General features: G+C 45.0%; 1 protein-coding gene across 1 annotated transcript in view; it reads right to left on the bottom strand.

Moving 5' to 3' along the window:
- LOC139366546 (cyclin-J-like) overlaps positions 1-15,510 on the bottom strand; it is a 28,731-nt gene extending 13,221 nt beyond the window's left edge. Inside the window, exons 1-3 of the mRNA XM_071104164.1 lie at positions 15,166-15,510; positions 13,048-13,156; positions 6,273-6,483 (exon numbers count right to left, since the gene is read on the bottom strand). Coding sequence (XP_070960265.1) covers positions 6,273-6,483; positions 13,048-13,125 — 289 coding nt within the window. The 5' untranslated portion in view covers positions 13,126-13,156; positions 15,166-15,510. The remainder of the gene's footprint in view (positions 1-6,272; positions 6,484-13,047; positions 13,157-15,165) is intronic.
- Between the last annotated feature and the right edge of the window lie 381 nt (positions 15,511-15,891).

Here is a 15,891-nt window from a genome sequence, read left to right as displayed (position 1 = left end):
ACTGCTACGTGGTTACTGCTACTAGGCTCCATGTAGCAGGACAGCAGCATGGGAGACACAGAATAAAACACAGCACAGAACTAACTGTCAGCAGCCAGCTGAGCTCATTGAGAGAGAATAAATAATACAATGAGATTACATGAACATAGTGTTGTATAGCGGTCTGAGGCACTGCATCTCAGTGCAAGAGGTGTCACTACAGTACCTGGTTCGAATCCAGGCTGTGTCACGTCCGGGCCGTGATAGGGAGTCCCATAGGGCAGCACACAATTGGCCCAGGGCAGTCCGGATTAGGATTTGGCAGTCATTGTAAATAAGAATTTATTCTTCACTTACTTGCCTAGTTAAATAACGGTTACATTTAAGATATCACCTCTGACCTCATGAACATAGTGCTGTATGTCTATTGGAAAGATATCACTTCTGACCTCATCATGAACACAGAGCCAAACTCACAGACTGCAGACAGACAGACAGTAATGGTACAGGGCAACACCAAACAGTTTCAGCTGGACTTTCACATGAACAAATAGACAGCTCAGCAGGATAAACTGTGGAGAAAGATAAACCCCACCCCGAGTGTGTCAAACCAGACCTCTTCATTACACAGCCCCACAGACGAGCAAACCAAAGCGAAAAGTCAACCTCCCAGCACAGAGTACTACTCCCTCAGTGAAATGGATACATTCACCCAGCTGGAGGTAAGGCAGGTGGAGCTGGAACAGCAGGTGAACAAACTCCAGTCTGCACAATAAATAAAAAATGTAAAAACATCCCCTCAACCAGACCCAGAGAGCTGGAGAGAGACATATCTGCACTCTGGACTGTGGTGAGACAACAAGAGAAAGAGCAGGAGAAGAACAGAGCACTAGAGGATCAGACTGCAGGAGGAGAGGGTGAGGGGGATTGCGTGTGACAGAGAACAACCTACTAGAGAGGAGACCACCCCCACAGAGAAGCCAACAGAACCCCCCAACTCAACCACCCTACCAAAGTATTGACACCACAGCAGAACAGTCCAACCCAGACCATAGCCTAAATATCATAGCAGAACAGTCCACCCCAGACAATAGCCTCAATATCATAGCAGAACAGTCCACCCCAGACCATAGCCTAAATATCATAGCAGGACAGTCCACCCCAGACCATAGCCTCAAAATCATAGCAGAACAGTCCACCCCAGACCATAGCCTCAATACCACAGCAGAACAGTCCACCCCAGACCATAGCCTCAATACCACAGCAGAACAGTCCACCCCAGACCATAGCCTCAATATCATAGCAGAACAGTCCACCCCAGACCATAGCCTCAATACCACAGCAGAACAGTCCACCCCAGACCATAGCCTCAATATCACAGCAGGACAGTCCACCCCAGACCATAGCCTCAATATCATAGCAGGACAGTCCACCCCAGACCATAGCCTCAATACCACAGCAGGACAGTCCACCCCAGACCATAGCCTCAATATCATAGCAGGACAGTCCACCCCAGACCATAGCCTCAATACCACAGCAGGACAGTCCACCCCAGACCATAGCCTCAATACCACAGCAGGACAGTCCACCCCAGACCATAGCCTCAATATCACAGCAGGACAGTCCACCCCAGACCATAGCCTCAATATCACAGCAGGACAGTCCACCCCAGACCATAGCCTCAATATCATAGCAGGACAGATAAACAAAGAACCCCACACCCAGGGGATCCTACCCGCATCAGAGAACATCAGAAATCAGCTAATTGGAAAACACTAAAACAAACACAAAAGAGTTATCTTTCCAAAAACAGATGTATGGGTAAAACACTCTATAAACAAAAAGCAAAAAACATATATACATGATCAAATACAAATCTTAGAATCAACTATAAAAAAAATAATAAAAAACAGAACCCACTGGATTCTCCAATGACATTGAATGAACTAAAGGACAAAATTACAAACCCTCCAACCCAAAAAGGCCTGTGGTGTTGATGGCATCCTCAATGAAATGATCAAATATACAGACCACAAATTTCATTGGCTATACTAAAACTATTTAACATCATCCTTAGCTCTGGCATCTTCCCCAATATTTGGAACCAAGGACTGATCACCCCAATCCACAAAAGTGGAGACTAATTTGACCCCAACAACTACCGTGGGGATATGAGTCAACAGCAACCTTGGGAAAATCCTCTGCATTATCATTAACAGCAGACTAGTTCAATTCCTCAGTGAAAACAATTGTACTGAGCAAAAGACAAAATTGGCCTTTTTAACCAAATTACCATACGACAGACCACGTATTCACCCTGCACACCATAACTGACAAACAAACCAAAACAAAAGGCAAAGTCTTCTCATGCTTTGTTGATTTATCATGAGGGTCTGATATAGAAATTGATGGAAAGTGGTATTAGAGGAACAAACATAGAACATAAAATCCATGTAAACAAACAAGTCTGCAGGTAAAATTGGCAAAACACACATTTCTTTCCACAGGGCCATGAGGTGAGTCTGGGATGCAGCTTAAGCCCCACCCTCTTCAACATACAATGTATATCAACGAATTGGTGCGGGCTCTAGAACTGTCTACGGCACCCGGCCTCAACCTACTAGAATCTGAAGTCAAAATGTCTGTTTGCTGATGATTTGGTGCTTCGGTCACCAACCAAGGAGGGCCTACAGCAGCACCTAGATCTTCTGCACAGATTCTGTCAGACCTGGGCCCTGACAGTGAATCTCAGTAAGACAAAAATAATGGTGTTCCAAAAAAGGTCCAGTTGCCAGAACCACAAATACAAATTCCATCTAGACACCATTGTCCTAGAGCACACAAAAAACTATACATACCTTGGCCTAAACATCAGCGCCACGGGTAACTTCCACAAAGCTGTGAACGATCTGAGAAACAAGGCAAGAAGGGCCTTCTATGCCATCAAACGGAACATACATTTCAACATACCAATTAGGATCTGTCTAGAAATACTTGAATCAGTTATACAATCCATTTCCCTTTATGATTGTGAGGTCTGGGGTCCGCTCACCAACCAAAGATTCCACAAAATGGGAAAAGCACCAAATTGAGACTCTGCATGCAGCATTCTACAAAACAATATCCTCTGTGTACAATGTAAAACACCAAATCATGCATGCAGAGCAGAATTAGGCCGATAGCCGCTAATGATCAAAATCAAGAAAAAGAGTTGTTAAATTCTACAACCACCAAAAAGGAAGCGATTCCCAAACCTTCCATAACAAAAGCAATCACCTACAGAGAAATTTACCTGGGGAAGAGTCCCCTAAGCAAGCTGGTCCTGGGGCTCTGTTCAAACACACCCCACAGAGCCCCAGGAAAGCAACACAATTAGAACCAACCAAATCATGAGGAAACAAAACGACAATTTCTTGGCACATTGGAAAGAATTTACAAAAAAAAACAGCGCAAACTAGAATGCTATTTGGCCCTAAACAGAGAGTACACAGTGGCAGAATATCTGACCACTGTGACAGACCCAAAAGTAAGGAAATCTTTGACTAGGTACAGACTCAGTGAGCATAGCCTTGCTATTGAGAAAGGCTGCCGTAGGCAGACATGGCTCTCAAGAGAAGACAGGCTATGTGCTCGCTGCCCACAAAATGAGGTGGAAACTGAGCTGCACTTCCTAACCTCCTGCCCAATGTATGACCATATTAGAGACACATATTTCCCTCAGATTACACAGATCCACAAAGAATTTGAAAACAAACCCGATTTTGATAAACTCCCATATCTATTGGGTGAAATTCCACAGTGTGCCATCACAGCAGCAAGATTTGTGACCTGTTACCACAAGAAAAGGGCAACCAGTGAAGAACAAACACCATTATAAATACAACCTATATTTATGTTACCTTTTGTACTTTACTATTTGCACATCATTACAACACTGTATATAGACATAATATGACATTTGTAATGTCTATTCTTTTGGAACTTTTGTGAGTGTAATGTTTACTGTTCATGTTTATTCCACTTTTGTTTATTATCTACTACACTTGCTTAGGCAATGTTAACATGTGTTTCCCATGCCAATAAAGCCCTTAAATTGAATTGAGAGAGATACGCAATGAGTCTGTCATTAGTGATGCGAAATACCTGCTATGCAGAGCAGTGTCCTGACTTCAGAGAGGGATGCCAGGGAAGAGTAATGTTGAAGTCACTGGGTATGGGACTATAGTCCATAAGTGTACATCCTAAAATTGCACCTTATACAGTGCACTACTTTTGAACCCTAGTCAGTGCACTACTTTTGAACCCTAGTCCGTATACAGTGCACTACTTTTGAACCCTAGTCCGTATACAGTGCACTACTTTTGAACCCTAGTCCGTATACAGTGCACTACTTTTGAACCCTAGTCCGTATACAGTGCACTACTTTTGAACCCTAGTCCGTATACAGTGCACTACTTTTGAACCCTAGTCCGTATACAGTGCACTACTTTTGAACCCTAGTCCGTATACAGTGCACTACTTTTGAACCCTAGTCCGTATACAGTGCACTACTTTTGACCAGAGCTCATGGGGTGTCTGGAGTCTTGGTATATACGAGCACCATTGAAATGATGGGACCATTGGAAGGGTATGGATTCCTTTAGGAAAAAGGCTTTGATGAAAGGATGCTAAATGTGTAGACCGACTTTGAACAATTCGTCTCATGTCCCTGTGACTGCCTGGGAAGAACACGTTCTGAGGATCCATTTCCTTCCTCTCACAAATCGACTATGGACAAATACCAACAAACGAATACCACAGAACCACAATTTACCTTGCTGTGAATGTCTATGAAAAACACTCACACATAGTTCAAACACAGGGAGAGAAAAAGTTTGAAGAGAGAGAGCCGAGAGAGCCCCCCCCCCCCAGAGAGCAGAGAGAGCCCCCCAGAAAGCAGAGAGAGCCCCCCTGGAAGGCAGAGAGAGAGCCCCCCCAGAGAGCAGAGAGAGAGCAGAGATATTACCAATAGGCTAACAGGATTAAGTTCTGACTGTTGAGAGGCACAATGGAGGCAGTGATTGATTAACCCAGCGCGGAAGCCCGTAGAATTTTAACAAAGACAATGTGTGCCTGTCAAAGTCTGAGTACCAAACGGCAACCCTATTCCCTAGTTAGTGCACTACTTTTAGCAAGTAGTGCACTATATAGTGAATAGGGTGCCACTTGTGGGACACAGAACGAGCGCAGAGCAGAGTGGGCATCAGACCTGAAACTCAGGGGAACCCGAGAGTACTGAACAACCAACCAGACAGAGAAGTCCAGGTCAAGAACTAGGCCAGATTCCAGCATCTCGGGGAGATTAAACAGCAAACCCAACCAGGACAACCTTGAATCAAAACAACTCTTTTAAAGTCTTCATCAAATCACACAGAGCGGATCGCTAGAGGAACCTAGCGGGTGGGAGGGAGGCAGCTAAGAGAAGGGTCTGACTGTTCTCTCACTGAAAGACACACTCAAAAGACTCCTTAATTAGTCAAGTCAGAGAATCTTCTATCGGGGTTTTTGGCCGATACGTTTTCATCTTTTCATTTAGTGTTCCAGTGAACTGTACGAGCGCCCCCTAAAAAAAGCCTTGTGTACGTCTCCCCAGTGAGCGGACCCCCGTCCCAGACTCCCAGTTTGACAGCATCATTTGTGTAATTACCCATGATGCTGTGTTGAAGTACAGACAAGCCGTTAAAATCACCACACACAGACCCACTTATAGCAACTACTCCTACACAAACTAGGCTACATGTAGTAACAGCAGCACAACTCCAAGATCACAATCAGCCATCTGACAAAACCCAGATCCAAGGTTCCTTTGTGTCTTTGCTCTAATGGCTTTCATACGCTTTGCTGTGTAGGACATTCATTTAGATCTTGACAGATGCCACCAGGAACGAATAAAAGACCCAGAGGCAAAACCCGCAGACGCGTTATCAAAGCTAGGATCAAAGCTGTGCACGTGAAGACGTACAGACACAGGCTAATCTTCACAGAGTCACAGAGACTGGGTTTCTACCTAAACGATGTGAAAAGCCGCAGCACCACAAATGATATAGGGCTTTCCAGCCAGCCATCATCTGGACACTGGAGTAAATTATCATTACAAAAAGGTAATGGATGGGAACTGAGAGGGTTAGGCTATAACACAGTTATAACCATTCATAACAGTTTTTGGAACATCATTAACGTGCTGTGTAATTCCACTGTGTCAGCTGCAGAAAGCCGACAACAGCCTTCATTCTGTAAAGACTCACGGTACTTACTGGCGAGAAGCAGGCAGGACAGAGCGATGACGTAGAGCTGTTTGACGGCCACATCGTAGTGATCCATGAACAGGTCCAGTAGGTAGACAGACAGGTGTCTGGCTGTAGGACACAGCTGGTAGCGGTTCGACAGTATGGCCAGCAGGTCTGCAAAGTACCGACGCATCCTTATCTGAGGGGAGTGGGCCCGGTACACAGGCAGCTTCAACTCCTAGAGGGAGAGGATGAGAAAGATGGAGGGAAGGAAAGAAGAAGGTAGAGGGAGAGAAGGGAAGGAAAGGAGAAGATAGAGGGAGAGAAGGGAAGGAAAGGAGAAGGTAGATGGAGAGAAGGGAAGGAAAGGAGAAGGTAGATGGAGAGAAGGGAAGGAAAGGAGAAGGTAGATGGAGAGAAGGGAAGGAAAGGAGAAGGTAGATGGAGAGAAGGGAAGGAAAGGAGAAGGTAGATGGAGAGAAGGGAAGGAAAGGAGAAGGTAGATGGAGAGAAGGGAAGGAAAGGAGAAGGTAGAGGGAGAGAAGGGAAGGAAAGGAGAAGGTATAGGGAAGAGAAACAATATGGAGAGTAAGAATAAATATAATATAGGTTAACGCACAAACATACATACATTTGAAAAGTGTTTCACATTTGGTCACGTTACAACCTTGTTCTAAAATTGATTCAACCCCCCCCCAGTCTTCTTGGGTATGACGCTACAAGCTTGGCACACCTGTATTTGGGGAGTTTCTTCCATTCTTCTCTGCAGATCCTCTCAAGCTCTGTCAGGTTGGATGGGGAGTGTCGCTGCAAAGCTATTTTCAGGTCTCTCCAGAGATGTTCGATCAGGTTCAAATCCGGGCTCTGTCTGGGCCACTCAAGGACATTGAGAGACTTGTCCCGAAGCCACTTCTGCATCGTCTTGGCTGTATGCTTAGGGTCATTGTCCTGTTGGAAGGCGAATCGTCGCCACAGGCTGAGGTCCTGAGAGCTCTGGAGCAGGTTTTCATCGAGGATCTCTGTACTTTGCTCAGTTCATCTTTGCCTCAATCCTGACTAGTCTCCCAGTCTCTGCCGCTGAAAAACATCCCAACGGCATGATGCTGCCACCACCATGCTTCACCGTAGGGATGGTGCCAGGATTCCTCCAGGCGTGACACTTGGCATTCAGACCAAAGACTTCAATCTTGGTTTCATCAGACCAGAGAATCTAGTTTCTCATGGTCTGAGAATACTTTAGGTGCCTTTTTCTCCCATCTCCACAGAGGAACTCCGGAGCTCTATCAGAGTGACCATTGGGTTCTTGGTCACCTCCATGACCAAGGCCCTTCTACCCCGATTGCTCAGTTTGGCCGGGAGGACAACTCCAGGAAGAGTTTTGGGGGTTCCAAACATGTTCCATTTAAGAATGATGGCAGCCACTGTGTTCTTGGGGAACTTCAATGCTTCAGAAATGTTCTGGTACCCTTCCCCAGATCTGTGCCTCGACATAATCCCGTCTCAGAGCTCTACAGACATGTCCTTTGACCTCAGGGCTTGGTTTTTGCACCGACATGCACTGTCAACTGTGGGGCTTTATATAGAAAGGTGTGCCTTTCCAAAATCATGTACAATCAATTTAAATTTACCACAGGTGGACTCCAATCAAGTTGTAGAAACATATAAAGGATGACTTATGAAAGCAGGATGCAACGGATGTCAATTTCGAGTCTCATAGCAAATTTTCCAAAGGCACTGTAGATAGCCATGTCTGACAAATCTACCATCCATGCCTACACACTACATTTCCATATAGAACCCAATACTACATTTCAATTTAGGTCAGGAAGGGGAGTGAGAGGAGGGGTACAGGGTTCCCCATGGTGAGTAAAGGGACGGGGACAGGAAGTAGTGGTGGCTATTCAGCATGATAAATATCCATTAGGATGGGGGCAGGGTTGAAGTCTGTTTGGGAAAGGGGGGAGATCCAAAGGAGGCTGGTAGCTGAGAAGTGGTGGCTATTCAGCAGCCTGACCCTCTGGTAGAAACTGGTTTTATTCATTTATTTTTTTTAACCTTTAACTAGGCAAGTCAGTTCAGAACAAATTCTTATTTACAATGACTGCCTGCACCGGCCAAGCCTGGACAACGCTGAGCCAATTGTGTGCCACACTATTGGACTCCCAATCACGGCCGGTTGTGATACAGAAGGATTCAAACCAGGGTGTCTGTAGTGACGCTTCAAGCACTGAGATGCAGTGCCTTAGACCGCTGCGTCACTCTGGAGCCCAGTGTTCTATTGGCCGGTCAGTTTTAGCCATGATGCTCCTGTACTGCACGTGTGAGTGATGGATGCGGGAAGAACAGGCCGTGGCTCAGGTCCCTGATGATCTTCTTGGCCTTCCTGCAACACCTGGTGTTGTAAGTGTCCTGAAGGGCAGGCGGTGTGCATCCAATGGTGCAGTCGGCTGAGCGCACCTCCCTCTGTAGCGCACCTCCCTTGGTCAGTGGCGGTGCCATACCAGGCTGTGATGCAGCACAACAGTATGCTCTCAAGGGTGCTCCTGTAGAACACAGAGGGCCTTCGGGGACAGGCCAATTCAATCACTGCCTCTCTGGACAACCTCCTGAGGTTAAAGAGTCGCTGTCGCTCCTTCACCACTGAGTCCGTGTGGTTTGACCATTTCACCTCCTCGGAGATGTGTAAGCCGAGGAACCTGACGTTTTTGACCGCCTCCACGGGAGCCACTCCTAAAGTCCACAATCAGCTCCTTTGTTTTGCTGACGTTGAGGAAGAGGTTGTTTACCTGGCACCACACCGTCAGAGTGCCTAGTTCCTCCCTGTAGGCAGTATCATCGCTGTTGGTAATTAGGCCTACTGCTGTTGTCGTGTCGTCAGCAAACTTGGAGTTGAAACTGAGGCAGTCGTGGATATACAGAGTTCAGGAAGGGACTGAGGACGTATCCTTGTGGGGGCCCCGTGTTGAGGAGCAGTGTGGAAGAGGTAATGCTTCCTACATTCACCACCTGGGGGGCAGCCTGTCAAAAACTCTAGGTCCCAGTTACATAGAGAGGAGTTCAGTCCCAGGGCCATGCTCTTCGTGGTGAACTTCGAGCCAAGCTGTAGTGGATAAACAGCATCCTCAGAGTTGCATTCCTCTCGTCCAGCTGGGTGAGCGCAGTGTCATGGCGATTGCGTCGTCAATGTATCTATCGGGGCGATAGGCAAATTTGAGAGGGTTGAGTGTCAGGGAGGGAAGTGGTGATGTGGTCTTTGACAAGCCTCTCAAAGCACTTCATGATGACAGAAGTGAGTGCTACAGGCTGGTAGTCATTCCTTTCAGTTACTTTCCCTTTCTTGGGCACAGAGATGATAGTTGACATCTTCAAGAAAGTGAGAATAAAGGCCTGAGCTAGAGAGAGATTGAAAATGTCCAAAAACACAACAGGTAGCGAGCGGGTCTGCACATGCGAGCACTGCTAGGGATGCTCCCTGGGCCGGCATCCTTGCGAAGGTTAACACGTTTGAATGACTTCCATACATCCTCTGTGGAGACCGTAAGCACGTAGCCCTCGTTGTCTTCAGGGGCTCTCCTCGGCAGCTAATAGTCGTTATGCTCGAAGCTTCAGAAAAAAGGTGTTTCGCTCGCTGTTAGCACGCTGTTGGTGTCGCGACGGGATAGCGCGCTGTTGGTGTCGCGACGGGATAGCGCGCTGTTGGTGTCGCGACGGGATAGCGCGCTGTTGGTGTCGCGACGGGATAGCGCGCTGTTGGTGTCGCGACGGGATAGCGCGCTGTTGGTGTCGCGACGGGATAGCGCGCTGTTGGTGTCGCGACGGGATAGCGCGCTGTTGGTGTCGCGACGGGATAGCGCGCTGTTGGTGTCGCGACGGGATAGCGCGCTGTTGGTGTCGCGACGGGATAGCGCGCTGTTGGTGTCGCGACGGGATAGCGCGCTGTTGGTGTCGCGACGGGATAGCGCGCTGTTGGTGTCGCGACGGGATAGCGCGCTGTTGGTGTCGCGATGGGATAGCGCGCTGTTGGTGTCGCGACGGGATAGCGCGCTGTTGGTGTCGCGACGGCTTTCTTTTTGTAATCCATGATCGTTAGAAGCCCCTGCCACATACGCCTCGTATCTGACCCACTGAATTACTCTTCCACTTTGTCCTTATATTTGTGTCTCGCCATCTTGAGCGATCTGCATAGGTCGTTTTTGTATCGTTTAACTATACAATTGTCCCTGGTCACCTTGCCCCGTTTATAAGCAGAATCTGTCTCCTTCAGTTCCCCCCCGACAAGGCTGCCACCAATCCATGGTTTTCGAAAGACACCATCGGTATCGCAACATCTATGCATTTTTTTTTATGAATCCAGTGACTGAGTCGGTGTATTAATTGATCTTATCCCCAGAGGAAACCTGTAACATATTCCAGTCCACGTGATCAAAACAGTCTTGGAGCATGGATTCTGATTAGTCAGACAAGTGTTGTACAGATGTGAACACCAGGACTTCCCTTGAGTCTTTGTTTGTAGGCAGGGAGGAACAAAATGGAGTCCTGGTCTGACTTGCCGAAAGAAGGGCGGGAGATTGCCTTATACCTGTGTCGAAAAAAGCATGTAGCGTTGGTCCATTGGGAATCTCTGCGAGTTGGACAGCCAACCTGTTGATAGTAATTCGGGAGCAGGGTTCTCAAATGTACTTTTGTTAAAGTCCCCAGTGACAATGAACACTGCCTCCGGGTACACAGTCTCCAGTTTGTTCAGGGTGACAATGAAGATCTTTGAAAGCATTTTTGGTGTCCGTTTGGGGCGGGATGTGGTAGTGCACAGGTGCCATTTTTGACACGCCCCTAGGACACACCCAGTCTCCTCCTAGTCAACCACATAGAATAGAGGAGCATCACGTGAGCCTTCAGCTTAAAGACGCATTTGACGAGGGGAGCGATATAAAAAAAAAAAAAACACTTTCTCCCATATGTATAGCCTTTAATGCTTCACGAGTTTGTCTCTATCCTAATACAGGCTTAGAAAAACGAGGAGTTATGTTTTTTCAAAAAATGCTTTGTTTCGTCATAGATGAATATTTGATCAAAAAAAAAAAAAAAAGGGCTTTATAATGTGGATTTATTTCATATCAGACTGAGTCGGGGTGGATTAATCTCTTTTAGTGCTGTACCAGTTTGTGGTTTGCTGCTAGAGGCACACGAAAAACATCCACCCATACTAAAAATACAGGTTACTATTGTTTGTCAGAGACAGCGGGCCTACTTCCCTAAGGGTTGTCCAAATAACAAAACGCTGCCCTCGTGTAAAGCTAATCTTCACTGGATACTGACTTGCTGTAGACCCCCCCCCCCCCCCCCCCCACGCCTTGCCTCTGGTCCATCGGTCTGTCTGAGGGTTCAGTGGTGCAGGGCATTGTGGGGAACCGCAGCATAATTAATGCAGTGGAAGGCAGGGGACTCGATGCAGAGAGGTGGGGGGGGGGGCAGACTAGCCTGCTGATGGGCTACAATTATTTAGAGATAGGGTTTATGTCTGGGGTGTCGTTTGGCTTTCAAAGACCTTACATCAGCATCCATGTTGTTTTGTCTTTGGTCTGCAGATTAGTTAAAGGGTTGGGGTGGGGTCAGAATAGAATCAGAAGGGAGGCCCTAATCTACACGCCCCATGGTTACAGACGTCCAACTCAGTGATTTAGACACGAGGAAATCAAATGACTGTTAGGCTTAGTGAATAACTTGTAAGGAGACTGCCCGATTGTACCAGAGTGGGGGCAGCGGCCTGCAACAATTCCATCTATCCAAATACTCCCCCTACATGTGACGTGTGCGTAGACACACACACACACAAACCTACTCCATATTGTTCTTTCTAAGTAGAATCAAATTAGCTATGATATTCTTGCTCCCTTTATGAGGATGGCAGTCCAGTGACAGATGCTGCCATTAAAATGGCCAAACAGTAAAATATCATCAAGCCGGAGGTTAGCCTAATTACTGCATCAGCCAATTAATGAGCCTCAACCCTTCTGTGTAATCTAAATTAGACCACGCTCACAAAGATGACAGTCATGTAATTCCATCCATCTGCCAACATTAACTACACTATATAGAAGCTATAAATAGAAGGTGAGGAGTTGCTATCATGTCCCTCTACTGGCCTGGATCTTCATTTTCACCAAAGCACTACAAGCACAACAAGAAAACATACATTTTTTTTTACCTTTATTTAACTAGGCGAGTCAGTTAAGAACAAATTCTGATTTTCAATGACGGCCTAGGAACAGTGTTCAGGGGCAGAACGACAGATTTGTCACGACGACCTTGTCAGCTCGGGGGTTTGAACTTGCAACCTTCCGGTTACTAGTCCAACGCTCTAACCACTAGGCTACCCTGCCGTTCCCTTTAAGCCATTGAGCAGAAGCGCTTATCCAGTGTGACATACAGGAGCAATTAAAGTTAACTGCCTTGCTCAAGGGAACATGAGATTTTTCACCTCGTCGGCTTGGGAATTTGAACCAGCGACTTTTTGGTTACTGGCCCAACGCGCTGAACCGCTAGGCTACCTAGATTAGTTGTCTTTTTCAGGTTAAGATGCATTTAAGCACAGGTGAACTGCATGCCACCAGACTCAAAGCGTTCTCCCTGGCATTGAGAACATCCCCATAATACACATTTCACCATGCAGTTGAGATTCTTATCACGTGGTGATGAGGAAAATGGAACTCCAGGAATGAACCAAGGAGACCCAGAGAACTGCATTCATAGAATTAAAATTCAGAATTCTATTCATTCTGATTCTATGACTGGCTGGTCTTACCTTGATGCGGAGGGACTGATGGATATCCCCTGCTAGCTGTCCTTTCCACCATTGTAACTCCCTTTCCATCTTTCCCATTCAGAGAAGGCCACAAGGATGAAGTTCAGCCCTGCAGACACACAGCAATGTGGGCTAAGTCAAGAGACATCCTGGCTATACGCAGCATGTTATGGTGTCTTATCACAACTTTAGATATTTGATATCAAAGGGACAAGGAATTATAGAATAAGTTGTATTATCCTATATTCATACTGGTGAATAAAAATCTATTTTATAAGAGAGATGAAGTCCCAGCAAATAAAAAAATAAGTGTTTATTTCAAGGGGAATAAAACATTGTATCCTTTCTATTAATTTGCACAATAGATAGATAGATAGATATATATATATATCTATATTTCTAAATCACATTGTAGAGAATTTTATTTCACCTTTATTTAACCATGTAGGCTAGTTGAGAACAAGTTCTCATTTGCAACTGCGACCTGGCCAAGATAAAGCGTAGCAATTCAACACATACAACAACACAGAGTTACACATGGAATAAACAAAACATAGTCAATAATATAGTAGACAAAATAAAACAAAAAGTCTATATACAGTGAGTGCAAATTAGGTAAGTTAAGGGAGTTAAGGTAATAAATAGGCCATGGTGGCGAAGTAATTACAATATAGCGATTAAACACTGGAATGGTAGATGTGCAGAAGATGAATGTGCAAGTAGAGATACTGGGGTGCAAAGGAGCAAGATACATAAATACTGTATGGGGATGAGGTAGGTAGATGGGCTGTTTACAGATGGGCTATCTATGTACAGGTGCAGTGATCTGTGAGCTGCTCCGACAGCTGGTGCTTAAAGCTAGTGAGGAAGATGGGAATCTCCAGCTTCAGAGATGTTTAACGGGTTATGAGGGCAAAGTGAAACATGCCTTTGATATTAATGAAAGCAATCAGTTGAAATCGATTGTTAAAGATCAGCCTTTGATTTTTAAAATACTTTTTTTTTTTAAACATCTAATAGCCTTTCGAAATATTTAAAATGCAACATTCTGGGAAACTTAATTTGTGAGCTGCTCTTTTGTAAGCTTAAAAATGTGATGGAGTTCATTTCCTCCATGACCATGTGTACAGTAAACATTGGTCACTGGCACTGCATCGACCTTGATCATTCATGACTCAGTTCCATTACATTCCACCTAATAGCCATTTATCAGAGGTTGTATGTTAAGAGCCGTGACGCTCGGTCTGAACATTTAACACGTTTTGGAAGCATAAGGACTTTAAATCTTTCATATTTGCGAGACATAATCAAATAAATTTTTTTTTTAAAATGATACACTTTTATAGTGTAAGGTTTCACACACAGCAATATGTCCACTGCGCTTGTTCACGGAAACCAGACGGATGACTACCGGTACTAAATAAAATAACTATCCGAGTCTCCTAACCTGTGTGTAACTGGAAGACAGACATCACAAACCTGCCACTGAAAAAAATACTGTTGGCTGTAACAACAGTGTATTTTGCGTTTGTTAAATTATTTTGGATGTTTTTCTAGAACCGTACCTCAACTGAAAACCGCTTCACGTTTAGAAGGGAGTATTTGCCAGTTTAGTCTTTCAGAGCCAATTCGCCCTTTAAAACAGAGTATGTAAGGTCCTTGAACTAAGGAGTAACGTTAGTCTCCTTTGGTCCAATACTGGGCTATGGTACTGAACTGCAATTACATTCCCCATGCAAGTGGGTGCGATTTAAAATGCCTTAAAGTGGGGAGAAAAACAACTAAATGGAAATTGTAGCGCTGGGGTAACAACATAACTTTTTTGTAGGCCTAACAATAACATTGCTACTGTGTCACAAATCTGCTATGAGAAAAGCAATACGTTGATAATGGAAACATTTTCATGACTTTCTCGCTCATTTAGCGGTGTCAACACCACGAGTGTTTTTTAAACAGAAACGTAGACCACTCATGCGGTTATAATACTATTATGTATAGGCCTATACCTTAAACTTGGACAAAGATCACACCTGACTGTTGACAGCATTACATCATTGATACACACATTTAGTAAACTTTTAGATTCTCTAAATGTCCAAGATCGCATGTGCCGCTCACCCTATCTGACAGGAATGCCCCCAGACCTCTTTGTTTCACTCCGGCATCCTGAATGAAGAATTCCTCTCTGGTAAGTTTTGTATTATCCTCGGTACCGGCGAAAAGCGACGACTGTTTCCGTTATTCAGTTGACAAAGAAACAATGCTTCAGACCAGTTTAATTCAGCTGCTATCTCGTCTGTTTACACTTTCACAAAGATTTTTCCACGGATCCTCGTTCAACGAAGTGGTTTGCTTCCTCAGCTGCTGTTGCAGTCGGTGAGGAGCTAGTGAATTTGCGTACGCGAAAGACCGAGTGTAAGATGGGAAATGTAGTCCAAAAACACGTGACCAAAATGGGCTAATTACGACAATAACTCATTCTCTAATTGATTTCAAATGAACTAAACTTGTCTCTCAAACACTGGCATTTTGAAAACGGATAGAGCTGTTGAGATGATTAAATCAAGTTTTTATTGCAAATCACTTCGTTAACTTTCTCAAGTGGCATGTGTGTAAAAACGTTTTCCTTTAGCACATTGTAAAATGTACTATAATAAGATTTCTAACACAAAATAAACCATTTTAATGACATGTAACACGGTTAGTGCATTCTCGTTTAATTTAGACAGAGAGGGATAGTTGCAAATAGGGAAAAAAAAGAAAAAAAGTTGCATGTAGGAACATCTTATTGCTGAATATAAACAGCACTCCAAAAAATGTAACGTGAAAATAAAATAATTTCCC

Source organism: Oncorhynchus clarkii, chromosome 14, assembly GCF_045791955.1.
Source record: "Oncorhynchus clarkii lewisi isolate Uvic-CL-2024 chromosome 14, UVic_Ocla_1.0, whole genome shotgun sequence".
NCBI classification, from domain to species: Eukaryota; Metazoa; Chordata; class Actinopteri; order Salmoniformes; family Salmonidae; genus Oncorhynchus; species Oncorhynchus clarkii.
This window is presented reverse-complemented; position numbering and strand designations above follow the sequence as displayed.